The sequence below is a fragment of the Syzygium oleosum genome, unplaced genomic scaffold (assembly GCF_021117445.2).
Source record: "Syzygium oleosum isolate NSW1041296 unplaced genomic scaffold, Sole_v2.1 Sole_v2.25, whole genome shotgun sequence".
Lineage (NCBI taxonomy): Eukaryota > Viridiplantae > Streptophyta > Magnoliopsida > Myrtales > Myrtaceae > Syzygium > Syzygium oleosum.
Window position 1 is genome coordinate 3048377 of NW_026607509.1, and position 21476 is coordinate 3069852.

Below are 21476 nucleotides of genomic sequence, written 5' to 3' on the forward strand. Positions count from 1 at the left end.
TACAGTCCATCATGACAAAAGCCGTACAATGGTAAGCAAATAAGCATGGCATCTCTTTTGTTCATCCCACATACTTAAAAGGGTCAATGCAGTGGAAGTTTAGGGAGGCAACTGCGCAATTTGTGATTATGATATGAAATGATTGGTGAGAAGATAGTCGACAAACCGGAGAGAATTACGAAGCAGAGCAGATAATGACAGATCGCATCCGGGACAGCTAGCTTCAAGGGGTAAAAGGAGTAGCATCTCGTGTATCTCGTGAGGCTTGTACTTCCAGCCTCCTCAGTTTTTTGCTATTAGTACTCATGGCAAAGCTCTAATCACAAGACTGGTTACTACATATAACCATTGAAATTATGGGTGAGCGGTTCCCGATCCGATCTGGTCCAATTCAAGAACCGGGAACCGGACCGAGAGGACCGGTTCCCAGTTTCTAGGACCGGAGACCGGACCAGTTAATCTTGAGACCGTGAACCGGACTGGACCGTCAATCCGGTCTGGTCTGGTCCGGTTCCAATGGGACCGATTGGTAAAGACAAGAAGGAACCGGGAAGCATTTTCGGGACCAATATATGAAAGCATTTTTGGGTTGGTCCCATTGGAACCGAATAAAAATGAACTATCAAATGCTTCTTTTGTTATTTAAATATATATATTTAAAAAGTAAATAAATATATATATGAAAAAATTAGAAATATATATATTTATCGGTCCGGTCCGGTCAGTCCGATCCGGTTCCCAACCTAGAACCGGGAACCGGACCGCCCGGAAACCGGTTCCACTTTTAGGAACCGAGAACCGGACCGATATTCCTGAGAACCGGACCAAACCGGTCGGTCCGGTCCGGTCCCGGTTTGGGCGGTCCATCTTGCTCACCCCTAATTGAAATGGACTCGCCATCGTGCTGCTATGCAATATAACAAAAAGGTCGAGCAATGCAATCGTTCTGGAGAGAATAAGAAGTTTGATGCGAAAGAACCACGCCGGAGAAAATAAGAAGCATACGGGTACAAAAAAGGTCCGGATTTTTCTTGCTTATAATAGTTAATCCTATACATAAGGAACTTCACTCGGTTACAAAACGAAAGCTCTCTACAGCGCAAAAACTCCTCATAGAAAATACTGCTAATGCTTCTGCCTCGCAGGGGAAACACGCACACACTCCGCTCATCTCATTGCAGCCGCAAGTAGGAAATCACTTCCGCCATGCCAGCTCGGCGTCTCTGCTCTCTCTCATCTCATAGACCACTAATTATTACTGAACCTTCATTTAGCATCAATAGCCACCAAGTCAAGTGGCTCTAGATGATTTCGACAAATGTACAAGTCATGAATGAAGAAGTACTCACCGCCTAGATTTTCTGGCATTGTAAACATCAGTTCGAGCCTCAGCTAGCCTTGACTTCCCCACACAGCCGGGCACCAGATCAGTTCTCTCCTGAGCAATGTTGTCCACATCATTTGCAGGCTCTTGCCGTCGTCTCGTTGGAGTACCCAAAGCTCGTGGAGACCCAGTGGTAGGACCATACAGCATTCGATCCCTCAGACCCTTTACCAACTTGTATGCATGCATTTCATCTCCATAACCTTCTACCTGCAGCTTTTCCCAATCTAATTCGTTTCCGCCATTTTGAAACCTCTCTGTTTGAATGCCCCATTCCACTCCATCAGATATGCTCCTCTGCAGGGAAGTACTTCTCCTCGGTGCTCTTCCAGAGGTTGACTTCCTTGCTTTCATCTCTTCTTCAGCTGGCGGAGCAACGTGAGTGTGGGTCCACTTGTAGCTCTTGTTATGGGGGTTTACATCAAATTGCATAGAATAAAGTTCACTTTCAGCAGAATCTTCTTTGCATTCGATCCCATCTTCTATGTCTCCTCCATCGTCCTCTTTTTCTTCACTGTAACGAGCACCGAGACAACTTCTACTCAAGTAGTCTGAGATATCTACCTTATTGGCATGACTTGGTGGACGTCGACTTTTTTCTTTGGACTTTTTGGTTCCTAATGAAGCTTCAAGTTGATTCCTCAATTTATCAATGGCGGCATTTTTCTCCTCAATTTGATACCTAGCCTCAGAATGCTTCGTCTGGACCCTATCCTCTCGTATCCCATCAGCTAATTGTATTATCTCTCTTTCCTTCTCCATTTCTTCATGGATTTTCAGAGTTTCCCTCCTCATGGCTTCTGCCTCATCTTTCTCTTCACCGACAGTCCCAGCTAATTCATCACAGACTTGTTCAATTATCTCTCTCGCTCTCTTCTCACTCTCAAGTTCCTGAACAGCCTTAAGCAGAGAAGCCTTTGACTCGGCTAGTTCTTTTCCAAGTTTCTTGTTCAAGCTCTCAATCCGTGCCCTCAACTTCCTTTCTACTTCAAGTTCTCCAACAACAGACTCAATGGCAGCCTCAACCACTTTCCGCTCTTTGCTTCGCCATGCTGCCTTTTCTTCGGCAAAACACTTCATCAGATAATTTATTTCGCTCTGTTCTGAGCGTTGTTCCTGGATAACTTGATTAATCATCAAGCGAGCCCTCTCAAGTTCAGCATGCAAAGCTGACATGACAGACATGCTTGACGAGGGCCGATCTTCAGGGCCCCACATGCGATTTATAATCTTTAGCAGCTCTTTTGATGTGGTTAAGGCACTGCTAACGTCCTTCAGACGAGTCTTTACTCCTACAATCTGGCCATGAGGTGTCTGGGGTTGAGATTTGTTTTCTGTCTGCACTTTGAATGAAGAGATCTTTACATTACAGTCCTCAAATTCGACTATTGTATCTATCAAACTCATAATAAAGATGTAACAGACAGCTAATTTAAGAATGGGAAGTTGTATTGCTTATTCCAGATGACATGAAATCAAGAAATCGGAAAGAATCTGACAGGTTATCAATCAAATTAACATACCAGAAAGATAAATTAAAAAAACTCTATGGAAAAGTAAATTCATCCTACTTGAAGGAGCCGAGAAAAAGGAAAGTGAACTTTTTTTTGTAAGGATGGAGATAGTCCTAAATTAATTTACCTCCATTAAACTGCCATTGCTAATAGAACCAAGAGCGCCAACATTCTGCTCTGTCACCCTAAGCCTTTGGGAAAAGGATGATGATCTTCTCCTGTGACTGCCTGTTCCAGATCGATCCATCCTCTGCAAAAATAGGAAAATGCATTAGTTGAAATTGAAGTTCAGATGGATTGACTTTGCTGGAAATGGGAACTAGGGAAACTACGGTGGGTGCAATAATAGGAGACTCCTGACTCAGTTTCCCCTTTACACAATCATGCTAATGCACAACACATTGAGGAAATATAATGTCATGATGTATGTACAAAAATAGAGAGACTGATAGACAATAGCTTCCAAAACTCATCATGCTTGTTGCAATTAAGCGTAAACTAATAAGTTGATCTGCCATTGAGGGTAACCTTTCACAACCAAAGTACCCACAAATCAGAACTCTGCCTACATAAACACTCGAACTAACTTAAAAAGAAAATACTTGTCTCACATCTGTAAATCGAGGATGACATATAGCACTGAATGGACAGGTGCTATTTGGATCTATTCTCAACTTTAGGAATAAAAAACCCAAGAGTTTTATCGTAAGAGACTCTTCATCCATGGAAAACCAGGCAATAGCACAACAACAAAGATGAAGAACAAAGCTTCCTACTTGATCTCATTTTTGGCTAAATAAGGTATCCATACGGAATTTCTGATTACCTCTGAAACAGGACTGTGAGACGGATCGGACAAATGTGGAGGGAGAGAACCTGAACGCACTGAACTGGCAATCCTCTCTCTCCCTCTCCCCTCCTTCTTCAACCTTCTTCCTTCCAATCCCTCCCTCACTCTCGGCGACGGCATCTCATTCATTTCCCAGAGAGTGGCAGCCAGCTTCCTCGCCGAAACCGGCTCCTGAAGCTTCCCTTTGCCACTTCGAGAAGGCGAGAACTGAGGGGACTCCATGGTCCGCTGAGCCAAAGATGGGGATCGGGAACTCATTAGCCTCCACGTGGGCATCGGAGTGGTAGAACCACCCCTTTTACCAATTAAAATGGCCCTCTTGAATCTATAATGCTGGACTATAGATGAAGAGGACGATGCGGCCGGTGAAGACCCGCGTTTCCTAACTTTAGCAGGGATTAGAGTATCCATGGCTCGATTACTTCTCGGCATTGTATATACTTGGCTTGATTTAGATCTGGCAAATCTAAAAGCACCAATAGTGAGCAAGTAATTGTGAGCCCAAAAAGGAAAAAAATCTAACCCAGATTTCCCTGAGCTTTCCCCCGAAGCAAAATTCAAGAACACGGTAGCGGCCAACACTCAACAGCCAAAACGAAAAGCAGAGAAGCTACGGAGACCAACCCAGAAATGATTTGCGCAGAGAAGGGTTTCAAAAGGAAATACTCTTCTTCTTCTTCTTCTTTTTCTCTCCTTTACTCCATCTTGAACACTAACACGGAGCACAAGAACTCATGCCCTCAATTCACCTCGCATTTCCTCAGCTTCGCAGCAACCAAAGAAGAGCTCACCTCCCGCAAAAACCAACCAAATCCCTCCAACGAAAAAGCGCAGACAAAAACAGAACCTTGAAGCTACGGGAAACAAAAAAAAAAAGAAAAAAGATGAAATTTATCCACGGAAACAAACAAGTCATCATCTTTTGTACTCCTTCTATCACCCAAAAGCACCAGCAACACAATGCGAACGAGATCTGCGGTTTCAAGATCGTACCTTCTCTTTCTTCAGTTCATGGGTGCAAAGATCAGCTCGGGACGGCGCGCTTGCGGACGAGCTCGGATCGGACAAGAGCTGAGGCGGAGCCGAGCGCTATCAGCAAAAATGCAGAAAAGGGCAAGTGCCTCGAAACCTTAAAGGGGTAGACAAAAATGTCGGGGAGCTTTCTCGTGTTCCTCTGATGGCTTCTTCGTCGTCGTCTACGATTTACGATGACAGAGAGAGAGAGAGAGGGAAGGAGGGAGAGAGAGAGAAAGAGTCGACCAGTCCGGAGACACTCATTCAGCATCACCAACCTCTACATCATGATCTCGTGAAGCGAAAAAAAAAAAAAGGGCAAATACAACCCCATTCGTATCAAGTCGAATCTTCAAAAAAGAAATATATATATATATATCATCAAAAATTTCTAATCGATATACCTATCTCGCATCTATCATTACACTCACCACTATGTGTATCATAAATTTATTTTTTTTATCACAAAATTTTCAAGCCGTTACACTCGTGCCACGTTTACTCTCTCATTAATTTTCGAGTCTCGAAAAAACTCAAATCGGTGTATTCATGTCGCATTTACCTTAATTTAATTTTTGTGCCGCAAAAAACTGACTTATTTTTCAGAAACTTGAGGAAGCTTTTTGGGGAAATTGGCTGATTTCTCAATAATTGAAGATTTTGGTTATCTGATATCTTTTGTGACATAAAAATTGGCTTGCAGTAAATGCGACAATTGGCACGAACCCGTTTGGACTTTCTCGTGACACGAAAATTATTTTTGAATAAATATGGCACGAATTTATCAAATTAAGATTTTCGATGATACTAGTCCCATCAAATTTATTTTCCTCGGACATATCATCGTACTTCGAATTTTATGCCACTTTCAAATTTATGGACAGGGTTAAATAGTGTCGGCTCTCTACTTTACAAGAGAGACACCGCGTATTAACGAAGTGATTCGGACCATTTATATTTAAAAAAGCACGAAACTATCCGAAGTATTTGATTGCGTATGACTACAGTAGAATTAGCGTATTAAAAAATTATTAAGTTAAAGTGACTTAGAGAGGGGGGCCGTTGGACAACGAGAAAGAATCGCTCGGCCGAGATCAGGTGCGGCGGAGCCCATGAAAGGAAACTGTGAGCTTGGTTTTCTCCTGGGCTGCGATTGGTTGGGAAGAGCCTAGCGAACCTTATCCGATTTGACAGGCTGGGCCGAGGGCCAATGGTTCTGCCACGGAGGATGTGGACGCGCGGCAGAGGAGTGGAGACAGCGAGCCGCCATATGGGGATTTAAAAAATTGGGGATTAAAGATTTTTTTTTTGGGTCAAAAGCGATTAAAAATATTTAAACAAAAAGACCGAAAAAAATAATAATAAATAATGGGCCGGTGGAGGACCGAGACAGGTAACTCTAAGGGTGCGAATAGTAACCATTCTGCTCCAGAAATCAAATTCTTGCCAGAAATTGATTTCTGGAATTCTTGCCAGAAATTAATTTCTGGAGGAGAAATCTATTTGGTAAAACATGACTAATTCTGCTTCAGAAATTGATTTCTGGAACAGAAATCTGTTTTGATTTGTTAATTTTTTTTGCACCTAAAAAAATTAAAATTTTACTCAAAGTGGGTGGCCACATGTATTATAAGCCATTCTGTAAAGTTTTGAAATTTTTGATTTTTTTTAATTTTTTTAGCACCTAAAAAAATTTAAATTTCACTCAAAGTGGGTGGCCACGGGTATTCTAAGTCATTTTGTGAAGTTTTGAATTTTTTTTTTGGCACCTCAAAAAATTTAAATTTTACTCAAAGTGGGTAGTTACAGATATTCTAAGCCATTCTGTGAAGTTTTGAAATTTTTTATTTTTTTTATTTTTTTGGGCACCTCAAAAAATTTAAATTTCACTCAAAGTGGGTGGCCACAGGTATTTTAAGCCATTTTGTGAAGTTTTGAAAATTTTTATTTTTCTATTATTTTTCATTTTCTTGGGCACCTCAAAAAATTTAAATTTCACTCAAAATAGGTAGCCACAGGTATTTTAAGCCATTTTGTGAAGTTTTGAAATTTTTGATTTTTTTTTGGCACCTCAAAAAATTTAAATTTCACTCAAAGTGGGTGGCCACATGTGTTTTAAGCTATTCTGTGAAGTTTTAAAATTTTTGATTTTTTTTTAAAAAAAATTCACCAAATTTCATATTTTCCCGAAATCTTACTTTTTTTTATTTTCTGAAAATTTTTATGAATTTTTCTAGAATTTTTCAATTTTTATGCATTTTCTGAAAAAAAAAATTGTGAGAAAATAGGAAGAATGCATTCCGGAATCAAGAAGCTACAAAAAGTAGCTTCTCTTTTTCTTGCCAAAAACTCATTCCAGAATAAAAAATGTATTCTGGAATCAAGAATGCATTCTGGAATCAAGTATTTTTAACAAACGCATTTTTATTCCAGAATGCAAAAATCGCTCCAGAATGCATTCCGGAAATTTTTTAACAAACGTCATTCTGTTCCGGAATGCATTCCGAAACAGAATTTTTATTCCGAAATGCATTCCATGCGCATCCTAACACATCGGTTTTGATGGTCGCACATTCCTTGCATCTCTGGCTAATTTAAATTATTTAATTCAAAAGTCAAAGATGGAGGAATTTCGGCTTGAATTATTGCTGGCAATGTAAAAGAAGGGAATGTTTAGATCCTGTAATTATGATGTCATCCAATCATGTGGCATGGCAATAAATAGTCACTTTGCCGGGGAAAAATACGTAGTTCGTTTAGTGATCGCTTTCGGGATGTATCCGGACCAAACACGATCGATTCTCACCTCCTGGAATCGGGAATCGGCCCATCTAATTCTGGAATCGGATTAGTCCAGTTGCAAGGTCGATCCCAGAACCGGTGATCATCGTACATTGCCACTACACTTTCAAGGCAAGCACAGAAAAGGAAGCTGAAAGCTCCCATCAGCTACCAAACAAAACCAGAAAAATACGAACAACACAACGACAATCAGTTGAGGATCATGAGGATCCAAAATTGCACAAATGAGAACAAACAATCTTGTAACCGAGAAAAGGAGAGGAGCATGGCTAAATCAAAAGAGGCAAACCCACAAAGAAAATCGAGGGCAAAACGGGTGTAGTACCTTGAGCGCGAATTTTGGGCGATGGACGGCCACCAGACGGCGATACGCAAGACCGTGGTAGTGGTTGCGAGAGAGAGGGAGGACTGAGAGCACGAGCAAACTAAAGATGAGAGGGCGAAAGAGATGCAAAGGCAAAAGCAAGTCAGTGATCGAATGAAAAAAGAGAGAGGGTGCAATAGAGACGGAACTTGAGAGCGTACCTTGGGTGGTGGATGGTAGCCAGCCGGCGAGACCGTGGTGGTGGGCTGGCGGCTAGAAAGTTGCGCGAGAGAGGGAGGAGTGGACTGAGAGTGAGAGCGCCAGCGTTAGGGCGTGAGATGAGATCGAGAGAGAGGCAAAAAAGAGAGAGGAAATGAGAATTGAAACCATATAAAAATTAGGGTTTACTTTGTTTCAGAATAAAATTAAAAAATAAAGAAATCTAAACCAGTCTATCGGATCAGTCTGGTTCCTATGTGGAATCGGGAATCGGGCCCATTCTCTCAAGAACCAACTGAAACCGGCCGATTCGGTTCGGTTCGGTTTGGTTCTTAGGTTGGACCGGGCCAAAGCACACCCCCTAATTCATGAGATCGATCTCATGTGTAATTAGGACTATTGGATCAAAAGGAGTAAAATTTTAATAACGGGATGATTTTAAAAAGGTACTAACTTACGAATTTTTAGGAAAATTACTGAATGTAAAATTTCCAAAGGGAAGAATGAATTAAGGAAAATAATAATGTAGAGGATAGTTACTCACTGATAGGGTTTTCACATTGACGAACTGTGAAAGAATATTACAATCATGATAATAAGATAATGTAAACATGAAAAGTATGATTTCGATAAAGTGGGGTTGATTACGATTTTTCACGGAAAGTCACGAGCATTAAGATATTTGACTTTATGAGACTTTAAAGTAAATTACTAGATGGTCACCAACTTGTCATTTGTAGGGACTTATAGGGAAATTACAATAATGAAAGATAATTATTAAGCTCAGCTACCACCACTTACGACAATGTGAGGCTTTTGACTATGTTATTGGTAATTACTAAGTCTTAGCATTTTCATTTGACGAACTCTATAGACAAATTACTGTCCATATATGTGAAAGACCATTTATTCGTGCCTACAAGTTACTGATATTGCAAGTAAGTTATGACTAATAAAGGTGAACTACCACTAACCTATTGTACGCCGTACAATACTTAACCGGAAGGACTACATTGGAATTCCGCGGAACAAAATTTGCTGAAAATCATCGAAGCAGTAGTGTGCCATGTAGGACGGTCGGATGGCTGAACAGCCACGTTAGCGCTTGCCAGCAAAACTTAATCGGAAGGACTACATTGGAATTCGGCGTAAAGGTTTATGACTAAATTGTCGAAATTGAAAAATTTTAAAAACTGAATTGATATCCGTACGATAGGTTTAGAACTAATCGGATAATCTTCTCATTATTCTTTTTATATATAAATTGGGTAAGGGGTATTTTTAGAACTAATCGGGTAATCTTCTCATTATTCTTTTTTATATATAAATTGGGTAAGGGGTATTTTGAGCATCCGGCTAATTCTCATTGACTGCAGGCATCATTCCGTCCCACACACATTAAATTATTTGAATCCCAATCAAAAGTTATTCTGCTTCGGTCTCATAGCTTTTGAGTATTCAAATGTAGGTATCTTTATAGAGGGGCAATCATTTTTTGCGCCTCGAATTCATGCTTTCGATTTAGTTTCCTCTTTTGATTTTTCTCCCAAACATTATGTAAAAGTTCACCAGCCAATAATTGCACCATGGACTTTTCCTGTGCAATATCCAATTCAACAAACGGGGCAGAATTGGATGACAAAAGTTAACAAAATCGAAAGGAGACATCTCGGACACTTGCATGCGATGAAGGGGCAAGAATCAACTACCCTGCTCAGTACCTGTCGGGTTAGAGGATCTCATCTCCATAGATAAAGGCTTTTTACATTCTATTATCCTATAAAGAATGATTAATTTTTTTTTTTATAAGTATATTGAAAGTCCTAAAACTTATCGTAAAAGTAAAATCGAGTCCTAAAACTTTCAAAAAGTGAATTAAGTCCTAAAACTTGTCATAAAAGTGCAATTGACTCCTAAAACTTTCAACAAGTGCAATCAAGTCCTAAAACTTGTCATATTGATCCAATCAAGTCCTTTATTTGATTGCTCTTTTTGAAATGTTTATGATTCGATTGCACTTTCGTAATAAATTTTAGGACTTGATTTCATTTTTGAAAGTTTTAGGACCCAATTATATTTTCGTGATAAGGTTTGAAACTTTCAGCGCACTTATTCCAATTTTTTTTTCCGAGTCTTATGAAGAGATACTTTTTAATGCTGAAGGAAAGCAATATCCTTGGCCCGTCTCGAGAGGAATTTTAACAGACATATATGATTACTAGACAAGGATAACAATGGTACATGATTGGAAACTAGAAGGTGGAATTGGTTTGAGGTCCTTATGTCTCGTGAAACAGTTCTCCATTTATTGAGTTCTATCAATTGAAGGGGGCAGTTCGGATGTTGTGGTTGTTTGGGGCATTTTTGGGGACAATGATTAGAGGCTGGAAACTTCTAGGTAGGGGTGTCAATGGATCGGATCGGGTCGGGTCGGGCTTTCCTGATACCCGACCCGATCCGAAACGTAGAGGGTCGTGCTTGACCCACCCCGCCCCTACCAAGACCCTATTCAGCATTTAGCTCAGGAGATGGGTCGGGTAGGGTCGGGTCAGTGCCGGTGCCACAACGCCAAAACATCCTCCTACTCAGTCTTTGTCCGGCGCCGACACCCCTTTCTCTTGCTTGAAGGGTCTATGGATGGGGCGGCCCCTCCGCCTCGCGCCGCCGTTTCCAGCAGCTCCCAACTTCCGGGAGGGCATGACCTGGACGGTGGTCAGCTGAGTCCCCGCTGCCGGCTCCCCCTCCTCCAACCCCCGGCGCTACCGCGGTGATCGGACCAAGATCTACCTTGTCATGGAGCTCGCTGGCCACGGCGAGCTCTTCTCCACCGCGACATCAAGCCATAGAACCTACTCCCGGATGCTTGCAGCGCGCTCAAGGTCTCGACTTCGGCCTCTCGGCACTTCTTGAGCAGCCTCGGGACGGGCTCCTCCACACGGCCTGCGGGACCCCGCCGACACTTGCCCCCGGAGGTGGTCGCCGCCGCGGCCACAATGGCTCCAAGGCCGACGCCGGTCTGCGGCGCCATCCTCTTCGTCCTCCTCGCCGGTTTCATGCCGTTTGACAGACCACAACCTCGTCTAGATCTAGGGTTAGAGAGGGAGAAGGAGAGAGAGAGGGAGTGGGGTTTGGTGGTTCTGCAACTTCTGTCTAGTTCTAGGGTTTGTACGTAGAGAGAGAGAGAGGAGAGAGAAAAGGCAGAGAAATGGATTTTTACGTGGAGAGAGAAAGAGAGGGAGGAGAGAGAAAAGGGAGAAAAGGGAGTTCTGAAATGTCAATGGGTCGGGCTTGACCCTACCCTAATTTTAATAATACCCATATCTAAAAGCCCTACCCTAAAAAAGCTAAGGCCCAATCCCAAAATACCCCAAATTTTAGGGCCGAGCCGGGCCGGCACGGGTCGGGCCGAGCCGGGCCGGCACGGGTCGGGCCGGGCCGGCTTGGGTCTTTTTGACACTCCTACTTCTAGGCATTCTCTTCCCAATCTAAGGCTCCGTTCGTTTGGCGGAAAATATTCTCCTTTTGGAAAATATTTTCCCGGAAGTCATTTTCCTGAAAAATGTTTTCCTGGAACACAATTTTCTGGTGTTCAGCTAAAATCTGAAAAAGTTTTGGAAAATATTTTCTGGTGTTCGGCGACTGCCGATCCGGCGGCGGCGACCGGCGGCGGCGGCGATCGGCAACCGGCGGCAGTTGGCGACGGCGGGCGGCGATCGGCAACCGGCAGCGGCGGCCGGCGACCGGCGGCGGTAACCGGCAACCGACGGCGGTGACCGGCGATCAACTTCCTCTCCCACGGAAAACATTTTCTCTCCCGTGGGCAATTTTGCCTTCACTTTGGGGGAAAATGATTTCCTCTTTGTGAAAAAGAGGAAATCATTTTCCCCCAAAGTGAAGGCAAAATTGCCCATGGGAGGGAAAATGTTTTCCGTGGGAAGTTATTTTCCGCCCCCCGAACACTGAAAAATGCGGAAAATATTTTCCTGAAAAATATTTTTCGCCAAACGAACGGAGCCTAAGTAATGCTCCTATGGCATTCCGGAGTAGTTAATGCACCAGTTATATTGCCTTATATATTTGGAGAACATAGGGCACGACGAATTTACTTTGGTTCCCCGCATAGATTCTGCAACCTTTAAGCACAAATCAATAGGAGGAACCAGCTTCAATCTTCATGCACTCTAACGTCACAGGGCTGTGTATATATGTTTAGAACTTTTATCAACAAATGTCTTGAAGTACCTGTTTTTTTTTTTGGGTAACCGAAGTGTCCGGGCCAGCTTGCGCGCACCTCGACTATTCCTCGGGGGAGACTAGCACAGCAACCCACCGCCACGGCCCCCCACTTAAATCACAAGTGCTTAGCTGGGGAATCGAACTTAGGACCAGTACGCCTAACCACACAATCTCAAGTACGCCCTAATCAACTGAGCTACCCATGGATGGGTGAAGTACTTGTTAGATTATGAAAAAAGGAACTTTTATACTGTAAAGCAAATTCTCCCATCTTATTTATAAGTGGGGTTTACATTGAATATTCATCTCTTTACTTATCGACCTGGTGACATCTTTTTACTATCGACCTTGTGATACGTTTTGTTAATTTGAGATAACGAAATTTCTTGGCTCTCTCTCTCTCTCTCCCCGTGCGAGCGAAAAAGAAAGAGATTTTTTTTTTTTTTTGTAAATTAAACGTACGTAACACCAAGTGTAAACGATTCCATATATGAGCCACTTATCCGGTTTTAGAGTCGCACCTTACTTAATCTATGGCTCTATAGGGTTAACGCCTTAATGAGCTTCGAAGTTTCGAAGTCACAAAGAGACACCGGGAGGGGGCGGGGGGCGGCGGGGTGGTTGGGGTTGCTGGGCTTTAGACGCCATTAGGTAAGTATGGTCTGAATCTATGAAAAAACCACCAAAGCCTAAGCCCAATCTTACCTACACGTTTGCCACCTCTAATTGCAATTACTGGAATTCAAGAATAGCTTTTCACTTATCAAATTGAGTCCTATCAAATGCAACAACAGACATAAATAAGGAATTTGAAAGACCTTGTGTGTGTGTGGGGGGGAGGGAGAGGGTAAGAAAGTAGCAGTACTAGAATACCCTAAATGTGGTGTGTTAAGAAAGTAGTAGTAGTATTTGAATAACCATATAGGGTATTCTAATACTACCACTTCCTTTTGTGTAAATGCTATACATATGCGTGTGTTAAGAAAGTGGCAGTATTAGAAAATCGGTCGCAGCACTAGAATATCGGGTATTCTAATACTACCACTTTGATTTATGTAAATGCTATATGTATATGTGTGCTAAGAAAGTGGTAATATTAGAATACTTAATATGGTATATGGTATATGGTGGTAGTATCAGAATACCCTATGTGGTCTATGGTAGATATACCCTATATGGTTAGGTGGTAGTATTAGAATTCCCTATATGAATGCCCTATATGTTATACGGTATATGGTAGAATTAGAATACCATATAGAAATACTATGTACCATATATCATATAGGATATTCTAATACTACCAGTGTATTTTTGTCAATGATAGTCCACCAAATAAGTTATCCCAAGATTTTAGGCAAGAACCCGATTTCCTCCCATCCTGTACACAGTTATTGAACCGTAGTCTTGGTATTCTTTACAAAGACTCTCTCTCTCTCTCTCTCTCTCTCTCTCTCTCTCTCTCTCTCTCTCTCTGAAAACTCCACACTCGTTCAATTCCTCTGCAACTGCAAACACCAAGCCCGAAAGATCATGAGTACAACACAACTACTATCGAACCTTCTTCTCTGTCTCTCTCTGATCTTTCAATGCTCATTCGCTGTCTCACCATTTGGCAAGATCATCCCTCGCTTTCCTTCTCCTCTCATTCATCCAGAAAATTCTCAACCATCGCTCTCAAACGACCAGAGCAGCAACAATGGGCTCTACGAGACCAGGTATTTCACGCAAACCCTTGACCACTTCGGCTTCCGTCCCGAGAGCTACCAGACGTTCCAGCAGAAATACTTGATCAACTCCACCTTCTGGGGCGACCGGCGGAGGAATTCCCCAATCTTTGTCTACACCGGGAATGAGGGTGATATCGAGTGGTTCGCCCAGAACACCGGCTTCATGTTCGAGACGGCGCCCCGCTTCAATGCCCTTCTTGTGTTCATCGAGGTATACTGCCAACTAATCCAAATACTCAAGCTGTAGTATCATATTTAAGCAATAAAGGATAGGACTTGGGTCGTTATGTTTGCTTTTGCGAAGTACATTACGAAAAGATATAGAGATCATCATTCTTATTTGTTTCTTTGAAGCATCGGTATTACGGGAAATCGATTCCGTTCGGGGGCAACGAAGAGCTCGCGTCCAGCAATGCGAGCACGCTGGGCTATCTCTCTTCGACGCAAGCCTTGGCGGACTATGCAACGCTGATCACCGATCTGAAGAAGAACTTGACAGCCGAGCATTCGCCAGTGGTGGTTTTTGGAGGTTCTTACGGTGGAAGTATGCTGCCGTCTCCCTCTCATATGTGAATAGAGAAAAAAAAACAGATCCTGGGTTTTCACTCTTCAGAGCTTTATTTAATTAATTGTTGTGTTTGTCTTTATAATGGATTAACTACGTGGCTGTTTGTGCATGGAGGTTTCTTGTTTGAAAAACGAAGACAACGATGGAGTTGAAACTTATGTAGATGTTCATGGAAAATTTCGCAGTGTTGGCAGCATGGTTTAGGCTGAAGTATCCGCACATTGCAATTGGCGCTTTGTCTTCTTCTTCTCCAATCCTCAACTTTGTCAACATCACCTCTCCTTATAGCTTCAACGACATCGTCACTCGAGACTTCAGGGTTCTCTCTCTCCTCTCTCTCTCGGCAATTTTGTTATTTTGTTTTTGGTTGTTCTTGAATCACAAGGACTTTAACGATAGATTGGAATTAGGAATAAGGTCAGCCGATAGGCCCGATAACAATAAAGGTCTTCTTCGGCCACGGACTGGAATTTGTATTGAGTAATTTGCATGAGTAAACAAATCCGAAGATGGTCCTTATCTCGACTTTTTAGTCAAAACTTCATAAACGCCACGATACGGTATTGACGTACGTATTTTACATGCACCATCAATCCAACATTTGTGTTCTTGATGCCGACCATATATATAGATTTCACTAGAGTCGTGACTATACGAAAATCACTTAAGTCTAAGAGCGCTATTGGTGTGAATGTCTAGAGCGAGAGCGAGAACTGCTACAAAGTGATCAAACGATCATGGCAGAAGATCGATGATACGGCGAAACAACAAGGCGGACTTGAGATCCTGCGAAAATCATTCAGACTATGCAAGTAAGACATGACGCATAAACAATATAAGCTTCTCATTCATTTGATTTATTCCTTTTGGTGGGTTCTTTGTTTATGTAATGACCCCTTTGCAGGAACTCCATGGATGCGGATTATCTCAAAGGTTGGCTCGAAACTGCTCTCGTTTACACCGCCATGACCGATTATCCAACTCCTTCCAATTTCTTGAATCCCTTGCCTGCTTATCCAGTCAAACAGGTATAGTTTGCTTAACAAACAATAACTTGTATGAGCAGTGTAATCCAAGCAATATCTTCAAGATCAAACTTTATAGTATTTCAAGTCAAAATTCAAATTATTTCGGGGCACATAAATCTGGTCTTAAGGGGGAAAATAAAGTTACTTCTCGAAGGAACCAATCTTGTTTTCAAAGTCTAAGTAGACTCGGCATTAAAACTGGAAGACTTCTTGTAGTGTATGACCAATTTGTGAGGTAGATCTGATCTTGGTGGAGGACTGTATCGTGGCATGTGTGTTTGACCAAGTTAAATGAAGGATGGCATGCTTTGTTCCAGCACAAGACGACTTAGTCCCGATACTTAATAAACGATTCCCGAAAATTTAGTTAAGAGTGCTCCGTTGCGCTGATATTGAGACGTGGTGGTGCCATTGTGCAAAACGCTTTTCCGTTAATTCTTCAAGATAATCGGATGCGAGACTAACGTTTATGCTCTCTTTTCATTTGGCAAAATTATAAAGAAAGTCATAAACCTATTGTATTTGTGTCGATTCAGTCCTAAACTTTTCAATTTGACCAATTTAGTTATAAACTTTTCACAATTTATCAATGTAGTCTATTCGGCCAATTTTAGCCGGAAATCGTTGACGCATATGCTAGCCGTCCTACGCGGCACAGCCGGCGCTGACGTGGATAATTTTGGAATTTTTTAAAAAAATTTCTTAATTTTTTTCTTACACTTTTCTTTTTGCTGATGGCCAGCAAGGGCCTCGTTCGCCAGATTTGGCCAGGCCGACCCTTGCCGGGCCTCATTTGAGGCGAAGGCCACCCTTGCCAGATCTAGCGAGGCCGACCCTCGCTTGTGGCGAGAAAGGGTGACCCTCGCCCAAGCGAGGCCGACCCTCACCGACCATTGGCAAAAAGAAAAGGGAAAAAAAGGAAAAAAAGCTCAAAAAAATCATTAAAAATCATCCACATCAGCGCTGATCATATTATGTACAATGGCCATCATCAACGTCAGTGATTTTCGGCTAAAATTGACCAGTTAAACTACATTGGCAAATCGTCAACATGTTTAGGACTTAATTGGCCAAATCGAAAGGTTTAGGACTGAACTGGTATAAGTGCAACAAGTTTAGAACTTTCTTGGTAATTTTCCCCTTTAATTTTGCAGATGTGCAAGGCGATAGATGATCCGAGCAAAGGGGATGATGATTTCTCCAAATTGTACAGCGCGGCGAACATCTACTACAACTACAGCGGCAGTGTCTCGTGCTTCGATCTAATGGACGATTCCGATCCTCACGGCCTCGATGGATGGGCATGGCAGGTACCCCCACACGTTCTTAAAATAAAAACTCTCCTAAGCAATGCCTCGGAAGAATTATCTGTTATGTTGGTTTCAACTTGAAACCTTATCAACCAAGCTGCTTGTAATTTATCACGCGAATAATGCTAGAGATGAAAAGACTCTTATACTAAATGGATTTACTAAATGATGTGGCAGAATACTGTTGAGTATTTATAAGGGCATATTAACTTAATTGAGTAATCTATCTAGTATATGAGTCTTAATATCTTTGAACATTGATCCAATGTGGAGATAATACTTGTGATGAGGTGAAGGTCCTAAGCTCTTTCTATTTGGTTGGTGGAGTAATGAAGAAGTTAAGGACGGACTAGAACTGATAGTCATATTATTTACTGGTCGTTTAGCATTGTTCCTTCTTCTTTCTATGGCTCTTGAGAAACGACTCGGTTCGTCGAAAGAAGTTTTCATGAGGTCTCCGTGGCTCTTTGCCAAATTTGTAGCTTTGTAGTCAAGGAGTCCTCATTAGATCTTTCGTATATCTCTCGTTATAGCATCTATAACTTGGAAAATCACCCTTTGGCCAGGTGGAACTTTGCGATGGAATTAACTAGTGAGCTCCCTTTCTTCTTTGGTGATCATATGTCCTCTTCTTTTACTTAATAGTGTGGGCTAGCTTTCGCATATGGAGGAGCCAATAATTACCATAAAAAAACGGATGGAGAGAGCATCCAAGAGGAGCCTCAAATGTCTGGGTTATACATCGTTCCCAAGTTCTGTTCCTTCCTTTGGATCCTAAATTGTCAATTTGCTTCGTTTTTTTTTCTTTTCCGAAAATAGTTTTCATTTATTAACCCCATTTTGGTTAAGGGAATACATACTACAGCGAGCAATAGTTAAAAAAGGTTGTAAACGACAAAATGACATCGGATGGATTGAGTGTATACACTGTGAATCTATTTAAATTATCTAAAACGATAAATCTTGCATATATAATTTGCAAAGTGAGTAATAAGTGGACCTCATCAAATTTAAGGATCTTGATGTATTTGGTTGCACACACCCAGTTGCCTCAATCTATCTAATCCATACATGTATACATGTATGTACGTAGTAATTGTTATTTTATATACTAATATGTTTTTTCTTCGTGTTATTGGGGTGACATCAACCATTTCTACTGTGCCCAACAAAACCCATGGAAACTATTGTGCAGCTTGGGCCTAGACCGATCAAAAGCAGCCCATGAAAAGTTTATAATCAACAATGATTTCGTGAATTAGGTTTTTGTTTTTTCGCTTCTAACGTTGCCATCGGTGGTAGTATAGTTTCTTAATTATCATATTTCGCCCATTCGTCACACCATAATCAAGCACAAATTATCCGTGTCGAAATTAAAGAGTTCGACTAGTTTATATTTTTCACCCCGAGAACAAGAGTGATATTTCCGCTTGATGTCCAGGAATTAAAGTTAAAAAGTGGATGTGAAATGTCACGTTTCTTGAGATGGGAAATCCTGCGCATCTGATCAAATCTAGATAATTAACTATACTTGTGTGGCATCATCCCAATTCATGTCGAAGTTGTAAGCCCGTTTTATATCATTTCATGGTCTCTAAGCTGTTTTATTTTGCGCGAACGCATGTCATAGTGGGCGTGATTCATTTCCTCGCAGGCATGCACGGAAATGGTAATGCCAACAGAGGGCAATCGAGAGACGAGCATATTCCCAGCTTACAAGTATAACTACAATGATACAGTTGCCAACTGTGCATCTTACTTCGGCGTCGTCCCTAGGCCCACCTGGATCCCTACCGAGTTCGGCGGCCATGTGGGTAACCCGTATTCCATCGTTCTATGCTTGGTGCAACTTTATCCAAGTATATATATATGATGATGATGATGATGATGATGATTTACGAAGTTTCATAACTTTTTATATCTCGCACATCCTTACTTAGGGAATTGCAATATCTGTTTTTCCCGACCCTAACTTAAAATTTTTGCGTCCCTCGTTGTGTACTTGAAAAAGAACAGGACATTAGGAGGACCTTGAGGAGATTTGGGAGCAATATCATCTTCTACAATGGCTTAAGAGACCCTTGGAGTGGTGGAGGGTATCTCTCTCTCTCTCTCTCTCTCTCTCTCTCTCTCTCTCTCTCTCTCTCTCTCTCTCTCTCTCTCTCATTCACAGTGGGAATCAATCATTTGATAATCCTGTCTCTGTGGTAAAAATGGCAGGGTCTTGAAGAGCATTTCCAAGAGCATTGTTGCAATAGTGGCCAAAAAAGGTCAGCTCACCCTCTCTGAAACTTCGCATACGTGACTCTTCATTTTATGAATGAACGATATCACAAAAAGATAATAGTGTATCCCTTCAATGGAAGAAGTGAGGGTCTATCTTCACATAAATGCTAGGTCGTCCACAATATGTGCAATCACAGTTTTAGATACAAGTGATGAAATTGATTTTCTAGGAGATACAAGAAGTTAGTTTTAACCATCTTAAGTTATCGATGATAGGGGCTCACCATGTCGATTTGCGATACTCGACCAGCGAAGATCCCGAGTGGCTTCAAGATGTGAGAAAGAAGGAGATCAATATCATTTCAGGCTGGATCTCTCAATACTACCTCGACCTGGCCAAATCGTCTTCCTAACTTCGGTTTTGTGACTCATAATGCTTCTAGTTCTTCAACTATCCAAGTGAAAACTTGTACTCTTGGAATTGAAATTGGCTCTTAGACTTTGTTTTCTTAAATGATTCCCGACATCAATAAACGATTATCCAATTTGTCATATTAAGTTTAAATCATGTAAATGAGTCATATACCTGTTCATGCGAAATGGAATGAAAAATGACATAGCAAATACTACAATTGACATTTCGATCAGATCCCCTATATAGTTATAGTACTGTCAGAATAAGACCGACCATATTGTGCAATCCTATTTTTAACCATCTTTAACTAGTCTCTTGGGAGCTGCCTTTGAATTTTCCCCATGCTAACCGAGAGTAGCTTATAAGCACTTCGGATTGCATTTGGTCGTTCAAATTTTCCACCGTATACAACCGAACAAGAATTTTAATAAAAGCTAGCATCGGTGAAAAGAGCAATTTGTAGGTACGCTAAAACTCGCTTATGAAATTAGTACTTCTAATTGATGTCACGGGCTCTTACTGACGGGGAGCGAATATGACCCGCTTGCTCAAATAATCATTTGCAATTTGCAACTTAATGTATCCATTACGAATGTTTAAGCAAAATGTACACGGCCTCAAGAACACTCTGAGTTTGGATCTAACACTAACGACAGTCAAACCATTAGTCAGTTTATTGCTTGCCCGACCTCGTCACTTTTGCTCCATTAATTCAAGATGTTTGACTTGATCATGCATGTGTCTGCTAGGAGTGCTTGTGTACGGATACTTGGTACTTTACCCAAACAACCATGGATTTGCTGATCAGTTTCACGTGTCGATCCACAAGCAAAATGGATATCGTTTAAGACCTGGTTTAAACGATGCATGTGCATGCGAGAATGCACGTTCTATTAACTATATGCGGTAAGTATGACAGCATAATTGGTGCGTATATACCTGATATGTGTGTTGTCCACCGCGTGGATGTAGGTTAGGGTCTGATCAGAAACTCTAAAATCATCCATCAATCCAAGTCAGAATGCTGATTATTTGGTCGAGCTATTACAGGAAAATTTACCAAAAAAGTTTTAACATCTATTGTATAGATGTTAATTCAATAAATTTAATTTTAAACCTTTTAACGCTATGCCAATATAGTTTTTCCGGCCAATTTTAACTAGGATTGCTGATATGGCGGTCCATTTAGCGCTTGCCATCCTATATGGTTTGGTCGGCGTTGACGTAAATAAATTTTTTTAAAGTTTTTTTCTGAATTTTTTCTTTTTTCTTTTCTTTTATTTTCTCTTTTCTTTTTTCTCGCATGCCGCCGGACCTTGTCGATGGCTAGCAAAGATCTCCAGCCACAGGCGAGGGCCACCCTTGAGCAAGTGTCGACCTCACCGGATCAAATTAGCAAAATTAGAAAGTTTATGACTGAATTGACATTGTACAATAGGTTTTTGAACTGATTGGGTAACCTTCCCTACCCTTTACTCTCCCTCCAATGCCACCCTGCTCGAGCCCAGAAGACCGTCCCTTACAACCTCTCCATCTTCACTGTCAATTCCCTCGTCATCCCTTATGACTTCGACCTCATGGCCTCCAACGATCTGTTCTCGGTTATCTCTAGGGCCATCTACTTGTTACTGTTTGTTTTCCTCAGTCATTTATTTCTCAGTTAGGTTTTTCCTGCTGGATGTGTCAATTTGTGGTTGTCTGGGAGAAGTCGCAGGAGGTTTCTGGAAGAAGAAGAGAATTAGCCATCAACATTTAGTCATGGCTTGATTTAGGAGAGATGAGATTGTTATGTTTAGGAATTTATATTGGCATCTTTATTCTGTCCATCATCATTAATGGAGGTGCGACATCCCTGAATTTTTTTGTTTTTGGTCGTATC

The 21476-nt window shown here is 41.5% G+C and overlaps 2 protein-coding genes across 5 annotated transcripts; one reads left to right on the plus strand and one right to left on the minus strand.

The window, feature by feature from the left end:
- Positions 1-1008: 1008 nt before the first annotated feature.
- On the minus strand, positions 1009-5021 carry LOC115664750 (uncharacterized protein At5g41620). Of its 4 annotated transcripts, none has more exons than XM_056302851.1 (6): positions 4742-5021; positions 4373-4602; positions 3725-4205; positions 3026-3148; positions 1350-2722; positions 1009-1264 (listed from the first exon to the last, which is right to left on the minus strand). In XM_056302851.1, exons 3-6 carry the CDS (start codon positions 4178-4180, stop codon positions 1249-1251), a joined length of 1968 nt encoding a protein of 655 aa, XP_056158826.1. In that variant the 5' UTR covers positions 4181-4205; positions 4373-4602; positions 4742-5021; the 3' UTR covers positions 1009-1248. The 4 variants fall into 4 exon arrangements, with proteins under 4 accessions (XP_056158826.1, XP_056158827.1, XP_056158828.1 ...); XM_056302852.1 differs by having other exon boundaries at positions 3725-4214; XM_056302853.1 differs by lacking the exon at positions 4373-4602.
- An 8768-nt stretch (positions 5022-13789) lies between these two features.
- On the plus strand, positions 13790-19595 carry LOC115671383 (uncharacterized). Its single transcript, XM_030592927.2, has 10 exons — positions 13790-14261; positions 14405-14594; positions 14804-14937; positions 15318-15430; positions 15523-15646; positions 16801-16956; positions 18611-18766; positions 18973-19052; positions 19177-19226; positions 19459-19595. Exons 1-10 carry the CDS (start codon positions 13854-13856, stop codon positions 19593-19595), a joined length of 1548 nt encoding a protein of 515 aa, XP_030448787.1. The 5' UTR covers positions 13790-13853.
- The last annotated feature ends 1881 nt before the right edge of the window (positions 19596-21476 follow it).